General features: G+C 59.2%; 1 protein-coding gene across 10 annotated transcripts in view; it reads left to right on the top strand.

Moving 5' to 3' along the window:
• Positions 1–19,904, top strand: part of TSC2 (TSC complex subunit 2) — a 36,487-nt gene that overhangs the window by 12,773 nt on the left and 3,810 nt on the right. For 3 of the 10 annotated variants that reach the window (XM_057748930.1, XM_057748939.1, XM_057748938.1), the window contains 20 exons: positions 511–666; positions 1,544–1,660; positions 4,029–4,151; positions 4,910–5,016; positions 5,209–5,359; positions 6,669–6,791; positions 7,281–7,415; positions 8,850–9,039; positions 10,088–10,181; positions 10,400–10,502; positions 10,766–10,860; positions 12,008–12,136; positions 13,583–13,747; positions 13,884–14,036; positions 14,175–14,287; positions 14,801–15,016; positions 16,361–16,564; positions 17,268–17,336; positions 18,620–18,750; positions 19,305–19,810. In XM_057748930.1, coding sequence (XP_057604913.1) covers positions 511–666; positions 1,544–1,660; positions 4,029–4,151; positions 4,910–5,016; positions 5,209–5,359; positions 6,669–6,791; positions 7,281–7,415; positions 8,850–9,039; positions 10,088–10,181; positions 10,400–10,502; positions 10,766–10,860; positions 12,008–12,136; positions 13,583–13,747; positions 13,884–14,036; positions 14,175–14,287; positions 14,801–15,016; positions 16,361–16,564; positions 17,268–17,336; positions 18,620–18,750; positions 19,305–19,810 — 3,080 coding nt within the window. The remainder of the gene's footprint in view (positions 1–510; positions 667–1,543; positions 1,661–4,028; positions 4,152–4,909; positions 5,017–5,208; positions 5,360–6,668; positions 6,792–7,280; positions 7,416–8,849; positions 9,040–10,087; positions 10,182–10,399; positions 10,503–10,765; positions 10,861–12,007; positions 12,137–13,582; positions 13,748–13,883; positions 14,037–14,174; positions 14,288–14,800; positions 15,017–16,360; positions 16,565–17,267; positions 17,337–18,619; positions 18,751–19,304; positions 19,811–19,904) is intronic. The other 7 variants (XM_057748931.1, XM_057748932.1, XM_057748933.1 and 4 more) reach the window with 7 other exon arrangements.

Raw genomic sequence — 19,904 nt, forward strand, 5'->3', positions numbered from 1 at the left:
CTCTTCTTCAGAGTCCAGCTCAGTGCTGCCTCTTTCCGGAAGCCCTCTGGGTTCTTGGGTCCCTCGTGTTGGGGTTGCTGTCATCCTGCTCTCTGCCCCTGTAGCGCTTTGTACCTGTCTCTCTGAAAGTGCTCATCCTGCTGCCCCATTACAGTGGGCTCTGTGATGTCGGGGACAAGGTCTCTCTCCCCCTAGGGCGCACACTCAGAGGGCCCTCCACAGGGGATCCTTAATTGTGATGTTGAATGATAGGAAGTGGGGACATTCACTGCTGCCTCACATCTGAGTCTGAGCCCGAGCCCGGGGGCCGTGCCCCGGCTGGCCACTGTGTAGCCGTCGTCATTCTCCTGAGCTGAGGGGCCATGTAGAGCACCCTGGAAGGGGCCCGGGCCCCTCAGGCATTTGCACACTCCGCTGTGGGTTGTCCCGAATGACGTGTCTCGAATGATGTGTTACGTGTATTTCGGTTGTCGTCGGTGGCTCACCTGGCTTTTCTTATGCTTGGTGCAGGAGGAACTGATCAACTCGGTGGTCATCTCGCAGCTCTCCCACATCCCCGAGGATAAAGACCACCAAGTCCGAAAGCTGGCCACCCAGTTGCTGGTAGATCTGGCTGAAGGTTGCCACACACACCACTTCAATAGCCTGCTGGACATCATTGAGAAAGTGAGAGCTGCTCGAGACTGGGGCTTGGGGCGCCTGGGCTGTCATCGGGACCCCTCTTTGTGGCAGAGCCCAGCAGGCAGCAACATTCTTTGGACCCACTGTCTCCATTCTCTGCAGGGTGACTGCCTGGGTCTCTCCAAGATGGGGTTCCCTCCTAGCAAAGATGGGGTGGTGTTGGGAGGTCTGGCCAGGGTGCTGCTGCTTGGCTGTGTCCTGCTGTCATGCTGCCTAGGAGTCCTTTGACATGGCTCTGTGGCTTTAGGGGAGACTGGCTGGGGGTGGGGCTTGGGCCCATTGTCCTTCTGCATAGCCAGCACACCTTTCTTTTTTTCTTTTCTTTTTTTTTTTTTTTTATAAATTTATTTATTTATTTATTGGCTGTGCTGGGTCTTTGTTGCTGCGTGTGGGCTTTCTGTGGTTGTGGTGAGCGGGGGCTACTCTTTGTGGTATGTGGTCTCCTCGTTGCTGTGGCTTTTCTTGTTGCGGAGCACGGGCTCTAGGCGCCTGGGCTTCAGTAGTTGTGGCACATGGGCTCAATAGTTGTGACTCACGGGCTCTAAAGCTCAGGCTCAATAGTTGTGGCGCACGGGCTTAGTTGCTCTGTGGCATGTGGGATCTTCCTGGAGCAGGGCTCGAACCCGTGTCCCCTGCCTTGGCAGGCGGATTCTTAACCACTGTGCCACCTAGGAAGCCCCCAGCATACTTTTCGTTTGAAAATGCATTGCAGTTTCTGAACCATGCCTTGGATGGGTGGGGTGCATCTTTCCTTTCGAGAAATAAAGGAGAAAGTATGTATTGGTGAAAAACATCGCATCTGATGATTGCTGCCTCAGGGAGCCCAGAGCTGGGGATTTACATAGAGATCTTCTCTCCGCAGGTGATTGCCCGTTCTCTCTCTCCACCCCCTGAGCTGGAGGAAAGGGATGTGGAGGCATACTCGGCCTCCTTGGAAGACGTGAAGACTGCGGTGCTGGGGCTCCTGGTCATCCTTCAGGTGGGCCTCTGCATCTCGCTGGAGTGCTGTGCTTTAGAGACTCATACCCGAGGAGATCTGGGCACTGCCTGGGGTCGCAGAGGGCAGCCTAGGTGTGATCCTGACTCTTCGTTACCGTGGGGGTAACTAGGGTAACTAGGTCAGAGCCCTGACCAGGTCAGGGAGGGGTGGACGAGGCCTAGCCAGAGCCGGTCTGTGGGAACCACTCCCTGAGTCAGTGCCAGAACCACCCCCTCAGATCTCCCCACAGCCACTGAGATAGGAAGGGCTACCTTCTGTTCTGGCCCCATGGTTGTTTGGTCTGTTTAATTTTTTAAAATTTTTATTTATTTATTTATTTATTGGTTGCGTTGGGTCTTCATTGCTGTGCATGGGCTTTCTCTAGTTGCAGCGAGTGGGGGCTACTCTTTGTTGGAGGTGCTTGGGCTTCTCATTACGGTGGCTTCTCTTGTGGAGCACAGGCTTTAGGCTCGTGGGCTTCAGTAGTTGTGGCACATGGGCTCAGTAGTTGCAGCACTCGGGCTCTAGGGCGCAGGCTTCAGTAATTGTGGTTCACGGGCTCTAGAGCACAGGCTCAGTAGTTGTGGTGCACGGGCTTAGTTGCTCCGTGGCATGTGGGATCTTCCCAGACCAGGGATTGAATCCGTGTCCCCTGCATTGGCAGGCAGATTCTCAACCACTGCGCCACCAGGGAAGCCCTGTTTGTCTTTCTTGAGTTTAAGAGTTTTTTACATAGCCTGGATTCAAGTCCTTCATCAGTTAGACAGCTTGCACATGTTCTCTCTCCCCAGTTACTCTTGCCACATTGTGCTGGCTGTCGTAGCATACTCCGAAGCACCGCCTGGCTCCTAAGGCTTGCTGGAGCTGTGGCTTTGGTCCTTCACTCCCCACCAGGGTAGTGATCAGGCTCTTCCGCTGGCCAATGCCCTTGATCACTGACTTGCAAAGCATCGTGGTGTTATCAATACTTAAGGTCACCTGCCAGTATCAGTATTGTATAAAATGTAATATTTGAATCAATTGGTTCATAAACTAGTTTGTAAACGTTGATGGTAGAACAGTTTCTGTAATGTTTATACATGACGAGTTTTTATTATCTGGCATGGAAGTTTAGAGCTTGATAAAACCTGAATGTCACTGCCTCGGTGTCTTGTCCATAGGAGCCCCATTTTCCCTATGCCCTGACTTGAGGGGGGTCATGGGTAGCCCTGTGGCCCGGATGAACCCAGAACTCTGTAGCAAGAAGGAAGAAGAGATGATCTATTGCCCTCACTTGGAAATCCAGCCCCGGAGACCTGGGGCCACAGAACCAAGCTGTTTCCTGCTTGAGCAAATTCCTGGGCCAGCCGTTTTCATTTTTCTCTTTTTTATAATTAAAAAGTACTATATACATCCAGTTAAAACATGCAAGTAGCATAAATGTAGCAAAAAGTTTGATTCCCTCCTTCCTTTGCACCCAAATGGGCAGGTAGAGCAGCAGCTGCCCAAGTCCTCAGCTGTCCTTCCCAAGACGCTTGTGCTTTGTCAAGCATGATGTCCAACTCCCTGCCCTCTCCCCTGTGTGTGCGTTTTTTGTTGTTGTTGTTTTTTTTTTTTTTTTTTGTGGAAGACAGGGATAATGCTTTTGTATCGTTTATTGTTTTTTGAACCAAAGAGACACTTCTCTGTTAATCATTTTTCCTTTAAAAAGAAGAACAATGGTACTTTTTTGAAGCACTGCTCTCCTCCAAGGCTCAGAGTACCACGAAGGGGACCCTTGGCTGAGCCTGGGTCCCTTGGGTCCCTCCTGCCCCAGCACCTCCCCGTAACCCCTGTCCCCAAAACCAGGTTGCTGGCAGCCCCAAGAACTCTCACCCCTGGCCTCCCCAGGCCTCGCCTATCAGGGAGGTATCCTTGCCCTTGCAGAGGTGGGGGAAGCGGGGCTCATGGTGGGGATGACAGCCCCAGCAGCTAGGGGAATAACCCCCTTTACAGCCTTTCCCGGAGTACACCTCCCACCTTGCTCTGCCCCTGGTTTCTCCTGCTTTGCCTTGAGAAGGCGCTGTTGGTGCACGTGGATCCTGTCATGCGTTGCTGCATTGTACGCCACTGGGCAGGTTTCCCTGATTCCTTAACTGATTCCCTGTTGAGGACGCAGACACATGGCTGTTTCTAGTTTTTTGCCCTCACCAAGGGTGGGCGCACCCATGGGATAAAGCTCTGGAGTAGAGTTGGTGGCTTGAAGGATTTGTTCATTGTAAAGAACGATGGGTGCGGCCAGTTACCTCCGAAGCGCTTGCCTGGCCTCTCCCCCGGGCATCAAGATGCTGATTCCCTGGCTGCCGTTTGGCCTCCTGCCTGCGCAGTGACCAGCACGCTTTCCCTGCAGACCAAGCTGTACGCCCTGCCTGCCAGCCACGCCACACGTGTATACGAGACACTCGTCAGCCACGTCCAGCTCCACTACAAGCACAGCTACACGCTGCCCATTGCCGGCAGCATCCGGCTGCAGGTATGTTCGCTGGGGTGCCCAGCAGCTGCGGCCGGCTCGGTGAACATAGGGACTGCAGGCTGGAGGGGTGGTGCGGGCCCTGGGAGCGGTCTTCAGCAGACTGTTCCCTCCTTGGCACCAGCTGTGGCTGCATCCTCCCCAGGACCTGCGGCTTTTTCCTTTGCCTGCGGTCTGCATGCCTCTCAGGCACATGGCGGCCTGAGAAAGGGAATTGCTCTGACTTTTGGGGGGCCCAGGGCTGCTGGTGCCGTGGAGTCTGTCCGTGACCAGCAGCAGGGGGGCAGGGCGGGGCACACTGGTTTGACCTCCCACCGTGGGAGTTGGTACCAGGATGAGCACAGGTCGCTGGGATGGAAGCCCCGGTCCCTTCCAGAGCATCTGCCCAATAGTTTGGGGAGCCCAGTTAAATGACCCGCCGTTAGTTGGGAGAAGCTACGGTGTCCTGAGCAGAGCTGTGTTGTCTGTACTGGGGCTGTATGGTGCTGCCCGGCCAGGTGCGAGGCATCCACTCCTCCCACCCCACTGCCCCAGGCGAGAGAGGCCGCCGTGTCACCCAGCTTTTATGGGAATATCACGGCCTCCGTGGGCTCTGAGGGAGGTGGCTGTGAGTGCCTGCACCTCTCTGCTGGCAGCACCGTCTGCACAGTGAAGTCAGGACGTGGTTGCGATTAGCATAGCAGCCTTTCCCGAGAGCTGTGCGAGTCTGCATGGCTGCGCAGTGGTGTTCTCTGTCGGACCGCACCTCCCACTCTCCACAGGCCTTCGACTTCCTGCTGCAGCTGCGGGCCGACTCGCTGCACCGCCTGGGCCTGCCCAGCAAGGATGGGCTTGTGAGGTTCAGCCCCTACTGCATCTGTGACTACATGTACGGTCCTGGGTCTTAGAGCGGGGTGGGGGGGAGCTTGCTGCCCTCGGCCCTGGTGTGGTCCTGTGTCTGCAGGAAGGTCCCAGAGGCATCCTGAGCACAGCCGTGGGTCGGGTCTCAGGGCCTCCATCCGTCCTTAGCGTGGTGGAGCAGGAGCTCTGGCCTCAGGGCATCTCCCATTTGCTTCCACAGGGAGCCAGAGAGGAGCTCTGAGAAGAAGGCCAGTGGCCCCCTGTCCCCTCCCACGGGGTCCCCTGGCCTGGCGCCTGCAGGCCCTGCTGTGCGACTCGGCTCGCTGCCCTACTCCCTGCTCTTCCGTGTCCTGCTGCAGTGTTTGAAGCAGGTGAGATGGCCAGACCCTCCAGCTGCATTAGGTCAGACCGAGCAGTGATTGGTGCTGCCTGGGGGCACGGTTCTTCCCCCACATGGGCGACCTTGGGAGGTTTGCTGCCTGTTTCCAGGTTGTCTGCCCTGAGGCCCCACAGTGGCTCCATAGGTGTATGTCGAGCGCCTGCTGTGTGTGGTGCGTCACTGGAAACTGGGTGTGGACCCGAGGAGCGTTTCTGCCTCCAGGAGGTGGTTTTGGTACCAGAGTGATGTGTATAAACAACTGGATTATAGGATGGCATGTGCCTCAGGAGGAGGCACTGACAGGCTGTGTGGGACCAAAGGGGGAGTGCTATCACATCTGGTTAGAGGCATGAGGAGGGGCAGGTGCGGGCAGTCTTGAAGGGTGGGAAGGTTCCAGCAGCAGGGTAAGCAGAGCCTGAAAGTGGGGGATGTCAGTTCCCTGTGGCCAGAAATGTAGCTGGGGCCGAGGTGGAGGTGAAGGAGCTTGGGCCTGTTCTCTGATGGGGCGGCGGAGGAGGAGGGGTGGTCAGCAGTGTGCCGCAGGCAGGGCTGGGTGTCCTGGGATAGGTTGGGGGTGCTTCCATGGGCCACAGGTGGGGAAGCAGGGCTGGATGGAGAGGCGCTAGCAGTTTCTCTGGGGGTGCCAGAGTTTGGCATTAAAGGGCTTCGTCAGAGATTTCCTGAGTATCTCAAGGTCTTCGTATCACAGGTGGGATCTGGGAAAGGCTTTTAGGACTCTTGGCCATCAGTGTAGTTTATGGGCAGCGGTCACCCCAGTGGAGGTTGGGAGGGCTCACTGGGGAAGGTCCATGCGGGCCACAACCCTGCTCTTCTCGTTGTCGTGGCTCTGGGTCAGCTTTGGTCCTGTGGCAGGTATCTGGACTTACGGATCGTTGAGGAATACTTGCTCCTCTTTCCTTTAAGCCAGTATAGTAGCTTCTTTCCAGGTCCATCTTCATTGTGCTCTGGGCAGGCATTGTCAGGGCCCCTTGGGTCCAGTGCGCTAGGCAGGCCGTCCTTGGGTCACCATTGGACAGATGGGGAGGGTGGAGCTGGTGTGTGAAAGTTCCAGGTCCCACTGAGAGGAGAGGAGCAGTGCTGCTCTGGGCCTCCTGCCCCGTCTGGCGTTTGGAGGCAGCGGCCACCGTCCACGACTGACTTTCTCTGAGCAGCATCTGCTCCCGTTGCTGCAGGGACTGAGGGCCCAGGCTCGTGTGGGGAACAGGAGAGCAGGTCTGAGGCCTCGCTACTGTCCAGACCAGGCTTCCAACCCTGAGACCCCATCTTCCCTGCTCCTGCAGGAGACCGACTGGAAGGTGCTGAAGCTGGTGCTCAGCAAGCTGCCCGAGTCACTGCGCTACAAGGTCCTCATCTTCACCTCCCCGTGCAGCGTCGACCAGCTGTCTGCCGCCCTCTGCTCCATGGTGCGCCTGCCGCTTCAGGCCCTTCTGTGTCGTTCACAGTGGGTCCGTGGCCTGTGTGGTGGCGGGGGGCCACAGCATAGTTCCTCAGCTCTGAAAGAACAAGGTCTGGGAGGCAAACTTATTTCCCTGAGAGGCTCAGTCCCTGGCTGGAGTGCAGATGGTGCCTCTGGGACCCTGTCCTCCTACCCCGGCTCTCGGGTAGAGGATCAGGGGCCTCAGCGAAGGGCTAGAGCACACAGGACTGAGCTGGGTCTTGACTCCTCCCCAGGGCTCCCATGACATGAGCATCCCGTCTCTATGTCCCTTGTGGATCAGTGGGCACCCTCCCACTTCTCTGAGAACACAGACTGCTAGCTAGACCAGGAAGTAGGACTGTCTCTGGGCTTTTGACCCCTTTTTCCGCTGGGCCTATGTTCTCAGGGGTCTCCCTGGCCACTTAGCTTGACCCAGCTGCCAGGCAGGGCTTCACATGTGGGACTTGGCTCTTAGCTTTCAGGTCCCAAGACCCTCGAGCGCCTCCGAGGCACCCCGGAAGGGTTCTCCAGAACTGACCTGCATCTTGCTGTGGTTCCCGTACTGACAGCTTTAATCTCTTACCATAACTACTTGGACAAAACCAGACAGGTACTGGATGGGAGAGGGATGGTTGAGCTTTGAAAGCCTGGTTCCCAGGATGCTTGCTTCAGCCAAAGGAGCCCAACATTTTTCTCCTAATCTGGGTGGCTGTTGGGCCCAGGGTAAGGGCAGCTGGCTTTGCTTCCCTATGGGGCTGCTGCATCCCTGCTGGCTGGCCCAGCCTGGAACCGCAGACGTTTGAACTCACTGGTGCTCCTAAGTTCTCTCAGGGGGTGTGGGCTTAATGCAGCGCTTGGATATCTCCCCTCCACGCACATGTAGCCCCATTTTCTCTCTAAGGAGCATTGCCTGGCTTGTTCTTACTGTAGCTTTAGGATAGGTGCTAAGCCACTTGGTGGCGTTGAGCCTGTTTTGAGAGGCAGGGCAGCCAGGCCAAGGGCTCCTCCACTGTCCCCTACCTCTGCATCTGTCATCAGGTGCAAAAAGCACGTGTGGTAATGCCGATTTCCTTAATTTTGCACTGCTGGGTGTGAGGCTTGCATTGAGCTGTCACCTTTACTTTCTCTTTAAATTCCTGACACTTCTTTTTGTCACTCTGCCCTTGTCAGTCAGGGAATAGAAGTCTTGGGGAGGTCAGGTAGCCCACACAAGGTCACAGCAAGACTCAGACAGTACGGATGCCTCAGACCAGGCCCTGAGCCGGTGCTCCTGATCCAAGTGCTGTTGGAAACTCACACTCGACTTGCCATCTCTCCACCTCACTGCCCACCTCCACAGCTGGAGCATGAGCTCCACCTCCTCCTGTGTGGCCTGACCTGGTTCTCACTGGCTGTGCTGTAAAGGAGTAGTTGGCCCTATTGGACTGAAGGTTCCCCGAGAACCTTCAAGGCCCAAAATGTTTCTGAGGGGTGGGACTGGCTGCAGGAAATCAACTCATCCGCGGGGCCTTAAGCTACCAGGCGGTTTGGCCCGAGACTGTGGCCTAAGCTGGCACTTGTTTCCTGCTGGGCACAGCTGAGTCATCTTCATGGGGGACTCTGCCCAGGGTTGGTGTGAGCCTGGTGGCCTTGCTGTGTCAGGCAGAGCCTCCCCTTGCCTAAAGGCCAGTCAGTTGGGGATTTCAGAAGCAAGGGGGTGACGAGCCCAGCGTGTCCTGGCTCCAGGGTGGGCTGGGGACCCAGGAGCCTGCTTTTGTAGGAGTGTGGAGGTGTCAGGAAGCCCTTGACCTGATCAGCCCTGCTGTCCACTTGGCTCAGGTGGGGTCAGCTGCTGGTGGCTTTGCCAGTTAGGTGCCCAGAGACCTGGGATAAGGTGCTTGGCCTTCCTGAGTCTTGGCCTTCCCCTCTGTAGAACAGTCTGGAGTGGGGGGAGGGGAGACCAGGCCATGGCTCACCAGAATGGCTCTCTGTGGGCGTGGGCGGGACACAGAGGGCCGGCCTGCAGTGGGCCTGGTCTGAGGCATCCGTGCTGTCTGTCCCTCAGCGGGAGGTGGTGTACTGCCTGGAGCAAGGCCTCATCTACCGTTGTGCCAGCCAGTGCGTGGTGGCCCTGGCCGTCTGCAGCGTGGAGATGCCGGACATCATCATCAAGGCGCTGCCTGTCCTGGTCGTGAAGCTCACGCACATCTCGGCCACGGCCAGCATGGCCATTCCGCTGCTCGAGTTCCTGTCCAGTAAGTGTCTGTGGCTTCACAGGTGTGTACCTGGGTGTGCGTGAGTGGGGTGGACCCTTGAGTTTGGGGCTGTGCCTGGCCTGAAGTAACCCGTGCCGACTTCTCAGACCTCACCTTGTCTGCGTATAGGCACGCTGAGCTTTGTGGGCTGCCCTCTGCTACCTCAGGGCTGTTCTACCTCCTGCTCCTGTGCTTTGAATGGTTTCCTTCCTGGCCTTCAAGTGGCTGCTTCTTTCCTCCCCTCAGTGTCAGGTTTTTTTGGTTTTTTTAATATTTATTTATTTATTTGGCTGCACCGGGTCCCTTTGTTGAGGCACGTGGACTTCTAGTTGCGGCATGCATGCGGGATCTAGTTCCCTGAGCAGGGATCCAACCCGGGTCCCCTGCATTGCGAGCGCAGAGTCTTACCCACTGGACCACCAGGAAAGTCCCGCAGTGTTAGTTTAAATGGCACAGAAGTCTCCTGTTGCCTGACCCTGGTCCCGGTGCTTGGCCTGGCTCTCAGAGCCTCCTCTCTGTCCCCCTCAGCACACACCACAGCTTGGAGGGGCTCTGTTCACCTCTCAGATTGTGATGTCCAGGAGCTCGGGGTGCCTCACTCACCCCTTCCTTCCCAGTACTGCGTGCATGTCTGGCCCTCAGCAGGCCCTCAGACGTGTGGACAACAGGAGCAGGGCAGGGCTTTGCTTCTGTAAAGGGTCACGCGTGATATGCCTGGCTGCATGTTCTTTTTGTTTACAACTTTTTAAAAAGTTAGAAACCATCCTTAGTTCACAGGTCATAAAAGGAGACCACTGGCTGGATTAAGCTTGGGGTCCATAGTTTGCCAGCCCTTGGAACAGAGAGCCGAAGCCCAGGGGCAGGGGAAGGTCATGTTTGGGTGGGGTGCGACCTTCACTCCTTTGCTGCCCTCTTGGGTTGGAGTAGCTGCCCTGGCATTTAGACACATAGCCCAGGACCCAGGCGACCCCAGCCCCTGCTGTGACCATGGGCACGTCTTTGCCAGGCTGGTACGGGCTCCCTCATCAGCTGTGTCCTTGTGTTGCAGCTCTGGCCAGGCTGCCTCACCTCTACAGGAACTTCGCCGCAGAGCAGTACGCCAGCGTGTTTGCCATCTCCCTGCCGTATACCAACCCCTCCAAGTACGTGCTGCCCTGCATCCCTGGGAGGCCCTGCCTTTCCTGGTTGTGGCCCAGGCCAGTTGGAGGCCTCTGCTTGCTGGAGGCCAGGCCTCTCGGAGTAGAAAGCCACGTAGGCCTCCTGTGGCCTTAGGACCTCTGCACTGCAGCTGTCGCTCCCGGCACGTTTCCCTTGGGTGCCACGCTGGACCTCCAGCACTTTCCTTTTCTCCCTGTCACAGGTTCAATCAGTACATTGTGTGCCTGGCCCATCACGTCATAGCCATGTGGTTCATTAGGTGCCGCCTGCCCTTCCGGAAGGATTTTGTTCCTTACATCACTAAGGTAAGCCAGTGGAGGCCTCATCCCTTGTTAGGGCTGGGACCTGCTTTGCGGTTGGCTCTTTGTGGCTGGAGCAGGGTGACAGGCAGGGGAGAGAGAGGTGGGCACCACTGGGACACAACTCTTTGCCTCCCTTGTCCTGGGCCTGTAGCTCGTGCCAGGCTCACAGTGTACCTGGGCTGGCAGGTGCAGAGGGAAGAAGCCTGTGGGTGCCTGGAAGGCCAGTGCCTCTTGGCCTGCGGCTCAAATCTGCTCCACTCTGCCAGGGTCTGCGCTCCAACGTCCTCTTGTCTTTTGATGACACCCCCGAGAAGGACAGCTTTAGAGCACGGAGCACCAGTCTCAACGAGAGGCCCAAGAGGTGCGGGGCCTGCATGGGCGGGCCTGGTGGCAAAGTGGGGTGGGGCAGGCCTGCGAGCTGTGGCCTGCGACTGGCATGGTGCATCCGGGCCGGGGCTGAGGGTGTGCCCCACGCAGACCATTGCTGGGCTCCAAGGTGCCCTGGGGTTGCGAGGCAGGGCGGGGCCTGAGAAGGCCACCAACACCGCACATGTGGCTGGAGAGGCCAGCGCTGCTTCTTAGCAAGCTGGTCGCTGTGGCCTGCGGCGTCGTGGAGCCTGTGTGCTGAATTGTGGCCAGTTCCTGCCTGGATGGCGGGCGAGTGTGGATTCACTGAGTTGGAGGTTGGGGTGCTAGTTCTAGGGTGTCTGGGTTCGGGACTGACTCCACTGAACAAGCCTAGGGTTGCATCAGGGCAGCTGTGACTCTAGAGAAGCCAAACACCTGGCCAGGATGGGAGGATCCAGGGCCCGCAGATGCCCAGCCTCGGGCCAGGGTGGCCTGTCCCCCCGAGCTCTCGCCCAGCCCATTGCTGATCAGGGGCACGCTCTTCATCACAGCCGCTTGCGCCAAGTCTGAGAAGAGCCGTGCTGGGCCTCGTGTTCTTGTTTGCGTTTCATTTGAGCAGCTGCCCCCCTTCCTGTCCCCCACCTTCCCATCCAAGCTTTTTTGGCTCCCCCTAGGTGGGAATACGGCATTTTCCAGAATGACCACGTCAGTGTGACCTAAAGTCAGAAGCTGTTCTCTCAAGGTCCTGGTGGCTGGGGGCCGGGGCCTTGAGCTAAGAACTGGACTCCTTTTGAGCTGTAATCTTCAGGGCCTCAGCACCTGGTCCCGAGCGGGTGGGCGGGACACCTGGTCAGCACAGCCTGGAATCTGCCGTGCGGCACGATCCACACACGTTTAATTTGCACTAATGTTCTTTGTTTTGGTATCATGCGTGAAACCTTACTTTTTCTCAGTCATGTATACAAGCTGTATTTTCATGCGTTTTTGTTTTCTGTTTTTTCCCCCTGCTAACTGGCCTCTGGCATGGTTTTTTGTTCATCTCACCTGTGGGCTCTCCATCCTGACCCTGTGGCCTTTCCTCCTCATCCCTCCAATGGCTTGTTCTCCCTTCCCGGGAGCTGGGATCTCTGGGGCTTGGGCCTTCCTTCCTCACCTGGTAGTTTGAGGATAGCCAGGCCCCCCAAACAAGGCTTGAATAACTCTCCACCTGTGAAAGAATTCAAGGAGAGCTCTGCAGCCGATGCCTTCCGGTGCCGCAGCATCAGTGTGTCTGAACATGTGGTCCGCAGGTAGTGGGCTTTGTCGGGTGGGGGGCTCAGACCCTGGAGCTTGGCCCGTGAAGTGGCGCTGCCAGGCGGGAGCACCCGGGTGGCGGTGCATGGGGCTGCTTGCATGACCTCGTCGCCTGCCCACACCCTCCCTGGCCAGAGCTGGAGGAGAGCCCGAGTGGCAGCCCTTGGGCCGCAGGGGCCTATCCTGCCGAGCCCAGCCTTTGGGCCCGGGGAGCCTGGTGGAGAGGGGTGGAAAGGTTGCATTCTGTCACCAAGCCTTGTACAGGCGCGGGTTGGCTGCATGGCGTCCTCAGAGGCCCGTCTGGGAGCCCAAAGCAGGGTGACCACCGTGCGATAGCGGGTGTCCAGTGGCAGCATTCGCAGCCGTGTCCCCGGAGGTTAGGGGCCTTTGCAAATTAAAGCAGTGCCCACGCAGGTCAGGTGGGGACACACTCTCTAGGGTTTGGCTTTTCTTTCATATCCTCTCGAGTGGACTTTCTTCTTGAGCTTTTTCTTCTAGAAAAAGGTCTGCTTTCCATTGTAGCTGAGGGGGAACGGGGGCTTTTGTTGTAGGGCACGGGGCTGGGGGCCAGCCGGCGAGGGGCCGGGCAGGGGAGGCCTGGCCTCTCCAGGGGTGCAGCCTCATCACTTCTCCCTGCTGTGTCTGGGTGCGGGTGTGGGCTCTCCAGGGGCTGGCGGGGGGGGGGTCACTGCTTCATGCCAACAGGCCAGACTGCACTGTCTCCTCACCTGGAAGCCCCTTCAGGCCTCAGTGTCCCACAGCTCAGAGACCCACACCCTCGCTGACACCTGGCTAGGGCTCCAGCCTTGGGCTGCCTTCTGCCAAGTGGAGTTTGACTTGAGGGGGAGCCGGGGTTGGGAAGTGGTCAGTGAGGCCCCCTCTTAGCTCTTTTCCAACAAATTCTTTATCATGAGCAAAACTCTGCCAAGGGGAGTGTGGAATTTGTACCAGGGTGAAACCTGTGCAGGCCCCTCCTCCTGGTCATGGGGGTGGGGCTGGGGTGGCCCGAGTGAGAGGGTGAAGAGCCTCACGTGAAGCCCAGACCCTTCCTGTCCTCTGTGGGAGGTGGCCCCATGGGCAGAATGCAATCTTTGTGTGTGTGTCCTGTGGTCCCCGTGTCCCTGCATGACTACACTTTCCTGCCACCAAGCCATCACCTGTCTCTCCTGCGCTTCGGTGAGGGGACAGCCTGTCTTTCCCCATTTCCTAAGCCTCTGCTCCCATGAGCGGGCCTGGGTCTCTCCTATGAGCCCCTGTCTGCCCACCCCCTGGGATGATGTGTCCAATCAGATTGCCAAGCTGTGGCTCGACTGGCCACATGCCCTGGTGGGTCTTTCTGAGCGCGGCCCTCTCAGCGCCTGCATGCCTTGAGCTTTGGCCCCGGTGGTAGCTGGCTTGGGCCCCGCCCCGCAGCTTGACCTCGCCATGGCTCCTCCCTCCAGCAGGATCCAGACGTCTCTCACGAGTGCCAGCTTGGGGTCTGCAGATGAGAACTCGATGGCCCAGGCTGACGACAACTTGAAAAATCTCCACCTGGAACTCACAGAGACGTGTCTGGACATGATGGCCAGATACGTGTTCTCCAACTTCACGGCTGTCCCCAAGAGGTGCGAGTCGGGCTCCAGAACTAGGGCAGGGCCCAGCTTTTCTTCTGTGACTGCACTTGGTCAAAGCAGCAGCAAGAGCAGCATGCGAGGCTCCTTCCTCCGGGTGAGGTCTTGACTGACACTCCTGTGCTTTCAGGTCCCCGGTGGGAGAGTTCCTCCTAGCTGGTGGCAGGACCAAAACCTGGCTGGTTGGGAACAAGCTTGTCACTGTGACGACAAGCGTGGGGACCGGGACCCGGTCGCTGCTGGGCTTGGACTCAGGAGAGCTGCAGGGCGGCCCGGAGTTGAGGTGACTACACCTTTTGCCCCCTGTCTGCCTGGCCTCCATGGTGGCTGTCCTGAGCCCAGGCCTGCATGAGACAGTGTCATGCTGGCCTGGAGCCCATGAAACCTTGGTCACGCTCTGTGGGGACCCTTCTGTCCTCAGCTCTGACCCCAGTGTGCACATGAGACAGACAAAGGAGGCGCCAGCCAAGCTGGAGTCCCAGGCTGGGCAGCAGGTGTGCCGTGGAGCCCGGGACCGGGTCCGCTCCATGTCTGGTGAGCCTCTGCCTGCCCTGCCTCCTTCCTGGGTGCCTCTGCGAGTCCCTGTGCTCAGGAAGGCACTGGGAGCCGAGGGTCAAGGGGCTTGGCTTTAGGCCTGGCCCAGTTCCTAGTCATGTGGTTGGGGGCAGGGGGACATGACCTTCTGTGCACCTGTGACACGAAGCCCCCTTGCCACGGGGGCATGTTCTTGTGGCCAGTGTTTCTTATGAGCCCTCAGACCTGGCCTTCAGCCCAGCTCACCCCTGAAGTTTTTCTCTGCTGTAGCTAAAATGAGCCATGGTCTGACTATGGGGCAGGACCTGGGGTCCCTTCCTGCTTCCCTGGGTCCGCCAGGGCTGACTCTGACACCATACACCATAGGAGGGCCGTGCCCAGGGGGACTGAGTTGCCTCTGGGCACCAGCTCAGGGCTTGGCCAGTCTGGACCCCAGGTGGAGCAGCCAGGCCTGTGCTGGTGGCTCTTGCACTGGGTGGTGGGGGTCACCAGCCCTCCTGCTCTCCTCCTCAGGGGGCCATGGCCTTCGCGTTGGTGCCTTGGACACTCCAGCCTCCCACTTTCCTGGTGGCCCTACTTCCCCGGGCTCACAGACTGCCCCAACCAACAAGCCCGAGAAGGCCTCAGCCGGCACCCAGCCCCCGGGGCAGAAGGAGAAGACGAACCTGGCAGCTTACGTTCCCCTGCTGACCCAGGGCTGGGCAGAGATCCTGGTCCGGAGGCCCACAGGTACCCAGGGGGTGGCCCTGTGCTCAGCTGGCCTGGGCTGCTGTCAGCACATAGTGTAAGACAGTTACCTAAAGGCTCCAGATACACAGGAGCCAGTGGAAGGCCAGTTGGGGTACAGGAGCAGTTCAGAGGTGACTTTTGAGCAGAGTTCCCAGAAGGGAGCAGTGACGGGAGGTCCTGTGACTAAGTGAGGAGAGGATCTGTCCTGCTCTGCTCAGGCTGTCATAGCAAAACACCACAGACTGGGCAGCTTAAACAACAGAATTTATTTCCCCCTGGCCCTGGAGTCTGGAAGTCCATGATCAGGGTGCCGGTAGGGCTTGTTTCTCTTGTGGCCTCTCTCCTTGGCTTTTAGATGGTTGTCTTCTTGCTGTGTTCTCACATGGTCATTCTTCTGTGTCTTAATCTTGGATTTGAAGGACTCCAGAGTGGATCAGGGTGCATCTGTGTGGTCTTTTTTTACCTTAATCCCTGCTTTAAAGAGCCTGTCTTCAAATGCACTTTCTGAGGTCCCAGAGGCTAGGGCTCCAGCACATGAATATAGGGGGACCCAACTCAGCCCATGACAGGGGCATTTCAGCCAAGGCCCAGAGCCTGGGAGGCATCTCAGGTGTGGTGTGGGGCCAGTGGTGACTGAGTGATGAGTGAGATGGGGTGCTGGCCCCGTGGAGGCCTTGAGGCTCTGAGGCTGTGGGGGTCGGGGTGGGGAGAGCCTCCTCGTGTGTGTTAGCCTGGTCCTCCTGGTTCCTGTGAGGGAATGGCCACAGGGGAGGCAGGAGAGCAGATGGGCTGGGAGGAGGTGGACTGAGCTCAGGTGAGATGCTGGGATGTGAGGCTGCTCAGTGAGGAAGGTCAAGTCCAAACATGGTCCCCTGGGCCTGGAGGGGAGGATGGATAGAGCCCAGAAGCCTCTCTGGGCCCCACCCAGACCCCACTTTTGGAGGGGAGTCTGCTGCTTTGAGTCGCCTTGGCTGCTCCCCCTCTGGCCCTGAGCCTGGCTGAGCCCAGCCGGAGTGTGGGGGCTTCCCTGGGGCAGCAGGTGCTGTGAGCTGAGGGCCCCTTGTGCTCATCACCGAGGCACGAGACCAGTGGTGCTGCCCTGACCTCAGGGACTAGGGCAGGAGGACTGGGGGTGAGAACGTCAGGGTGAAGCCAAGGGTGTGCCTTACCTGGTCTCCCCACCATTGCTCCTTGGTGGACCGTGAGGCACCTTGCAGGCCCCAGGCTTGTGCCCTAGAGGCTGGCATGGTCAGGGCTGCCCGGGGAGGGCTGGGAGGAGATGGCTGTTCGGATGCTCTGGGTCTGAGCCCTGAGCCCTGTGGGGTGCTGGCTGCCCCTCCCCAGGGAACACCAGCTGGCTGATGAGCCTGGAGAACCCACTCAGCCCTTTCTCCTCGGACATCAACAACACGCCCCTGCAGGAGCTGTCCAACGCCCTCATGGCTGCCGAGCGCTTCAAGGAACGCCGCGACACAGCCCTGTACAAGTCGCTGTCAGTGCCGGCGGCCGGCTCAGCCAAGCCCCCCCCACCCCCACGCTCTAACACAGGTGAGTGCTGGCCCCTCGCCCACCTGGTGTGCCCATCTGATGGCAGATGCACCAGAGGTGGGGTCCCAAGCCTTCTTGGTCCTGCTGGCCTTGGGCATTGGGAGGAGGCTGACCGTGGGAGGACGCCCATCTCCAGGCCCTGGGTTTGAGAGCAGGGCCTGCTGCTGCAGGGGGGACCCTCTTCTTTGGAGATGCAGTACTGTGAATCAGGGGGCTTGAGGCCCCTCTCAGCTGGCCCCATTCATGGGGCAGACACGGGCAGAGCTTGGCGAGGCCTTTGTTCTGCATCTTTCTCAGGGTGCCTGGTGCCAAGGGTTCCAGGAGGCGGCCTCACTTCTGCTTGGGTTTGGGTTTGGATGCGCCGAGCACACCTGCGCCTGCCTGCGCTCTCTCGTGACCCTGCCCGGCTAGGCCCATGCCATCCTTCATCCCCCAGCCTTCCCTGTGGCCAGATGACACTTAGAGGCTGAGGACCTCTGCCCATGAGAAGGAGGGAGGCACTCCTCCCCCAAGACGTCCTTTCGAGCAGCTTGGAGAGTGGGGACCCATGTGTGCCACGCCTGCCCTGCCAGCCAGTCGCTGGCCCTCCCCTCTCTCTCTCCAGGCTCGGGGTCTGTGCAGGACTAGTGGTGCCTGTCCTCTCTGCTCGACCTGTGCATAGTCTCTCCTTCTGCTGACTGGCCGCTCACGGTTTCCCTTGCAGTGGCCTCTTTCTCCTCCCTGTACCAGTCCAGTTGCCAAGGAAAGCTGCACAGGAGCATTTCCTGGGCAGGTATTCATGCGTCTCTTTAAGGAAAGCGGTGTTTGCTGCAGAGCGCCACTCTGCCCCATAGATGCTCTCTCATCGTCCCTCATCCGCTCATCCCTCCATGACTGCGTCTGAGCCTCTCATCTGGGAGCAGGGCCCCGACGCGCATGAGGATGTTGGTGCCGAATGCCTTTGTTTTGCCGGCGGGAACCCCCGCTGCCTTGTGCCCTTCGTGGTTGAGCTCTGTTCCCAAGCCAGACGGGCCCTCCCGGCCCCTTCTCAGGCCTGAGGAGGTGACCTCAGACACCTGCACCCCAAAGGCCGGCAGAGGACAGCTTTGGGGGAGCAAGCCTGGCTCTGGGGCTCAACCGAGTTGCCCCTGCCCTGGCCTCCAGTGGTCCCATTGGCTTTGTGAACCCACAAATTGGGGTGTGTCTGCCTTTCATAGTGGGTTGGCCGAGGGCCTTGCAGACCAGCTTCTAGCCCGTGGCTCCCAGGCCCCAGCAGGGAGGGTGTGGCCCACACGGTGCTCCAGCTGCCTGGGGCCTCCCGCATGGGCAGGAGCCAGCTAGGAGGGGGCAGCGGCAGAGGGCTCTCGTGGGTGGCTACCGGGCTGCGCGTGTGCGGGGTTGTGTGCAGGCGGCCACGGGCGGCGCTAACTCAGTTGCTTCTTCTCACCCCCCTCACCCTGGCGCTGGCACAGGAAACAGGCTTGGGGGCGTCACGCCCTCCCCTTAGCGCGCCCGGCTCTGGGTTGGCTTGGACTCGGAAGGCGAGCCTCCGCTCTGCAGAATGCCTTGCGAGCCTGTGTGTGCACGGGGCTCTCCCGCTGCAGTCTTTCCATCAGGGCCAGGCAGGGAGGAGCTCTGGCTTCTTCCCCGTTCCTGAGGGCTGGTCTAGGTGCACCCTCCTCCTGAGCTGAGGCCCTGTCTCAGGCAGGGGCCTTCCACACAGGGGTCTGGCCTGCCCTTGCTCACCTGCCTTGCCGGAGGAGCAGAGGTGGCTTCTGTGGACACTGGGACAGGTGGGTGGGAACTAGAGGAGCCAGATGCCCCCTTGTCCTGGCCCCTGGGAGCCCACGTGGGAGACACCTTGTGTCAGGGCTCACACCCAGGGCGCCCAGAGTGCCCTCCTCCAGCTGGCTCAATGGGAGGGGTGGCTTGGAGCCACAGGCAGGAGAGCCTTGGGTCAGGCCCTGCTGGGGGGACCACTGTGCCCTCTCATGCGGCAACAGCTGGTACCCCTGAGGCCACGTGAGCTCCTGGGGGCCGGGCCGGCACCCAGCAGCACTGTGTGTGTCTTTCCAGACTCTGCAGTAGTTTTGGAGGAGGGAAGTCCAGGCGAGGCTAGTCTGCCAGTGGAGCCCCCCGAATTGGAAGACTTTGAGGCAACACTAGGCACAGATGGGCGTTACCAGCATGCTGAAGCTTTCAGCAGGGTGAGTGCAGCTGGAGACTAGAGCTGGCCTGAGGGTCCCTGTGGGTGCTCGCCGTCTGGACCTTCACAGCCAGGCAGGCCTCTAGACTTCAAGCCTAGCTACTGAGAAGAGGGGGGGTCGGGTGGGAGGCGGGGACTGAGTCGGGTGGGGACAGGGGCGGGACCTCCACCTTAGGCTTTGTGGCACATCGTTGATGTGCTCTGAACTCCAGCAAGTTTTTGCCACTGTACCCCCCCATCCCCATCCCCTTGCCTTTTCTTATGTATGGAATGGCTGGATGTTCTTCCAGGTCCCTGTTGCAGGACAGTGTGAGGTTTCCCAGTGGTCCCCCCAGGGATAGAGCTCCTCACTGCTGGCATCCTTTAGTCTGTGGGGCTCTGGCTTCTCTGCTGAGCGTGGGGCACAGGGAGGTGCTTTTAGGGGAAGGGAGACCCATCAGCTTGGTACTGGGCAGCTCCATGGCTCTGGGCTGGAGGATGGGTGGGGCCTCGTTGCCTCCAAGTAAACTCCAGGTGGGCTCTGGATAAAGGTTTTCTTTGATTCATTCTTTCCAGTCTTCTTCAACCTCCAGCCAGGAGGAGAAGTCATTCCACGCTGAGGAGGTGGCTGCTGGGGGGATCCCCATCGAGCGGGCCATCTCCTCTGAGGGCTCCCGGCCCTCTGTGGACCTCGCCTTCCAGCCCTCACAGCCCCTGAGCAAGTCCAGCTCTTCTCCTGAGCTGCAGACCCTACAGGACATCCTTGGGGACCCTGGGGACAAGGCTGATGTTGGCCGGCTGAGCCCTGAGGCCAAGGCCCGGTCCCAGTCAGGGATCCTAGACAGGGAAGGCACTGCCTGGTCAGGCCCAGGCGAAGAGAGCTGTGGCCCCGGCCCAGGCCCCACCCAGCCCGAAGGTCCCTTGCCTTCCAGCTGTCCCCTCTCCCCCAGTGGGCTGCGGCCTCGAGGCTACACCATCTCTGATTCGGCCCCATCACGCAGGGGCAAGAGGGTGGAGAGGGACACCTTCAAGAGCAGAGCTGGGACCTCCAATACTGAGAAGGTGCCGGGCATCAATCCCAGGTGAGCCTTGCCCTCCTGGCAGGAGTGGCTGAGCACTCCCCGTGGGGATGTGGTATCTGAGGGGCCCTGGGCAGAGCAGGCTGGGGTACAGGTC

The sequence above is a fragment of the Hippopotamus amphibius genome, chromosome 9 (assembly GCF_030028045.1).
Source record: "Hippopotamus amphibius kiboko isolate mHipAmp2 chromosome 9, mHipAmp2.hap2, whole genome shotgun sequence".
Taxonomy (NCBI): Eukaryota; Metazoa; Chordata; class Mammalia; order Artiodactyla; family Hippopotamidae; genus Hippopotamus; species Hippopotamus amphibius.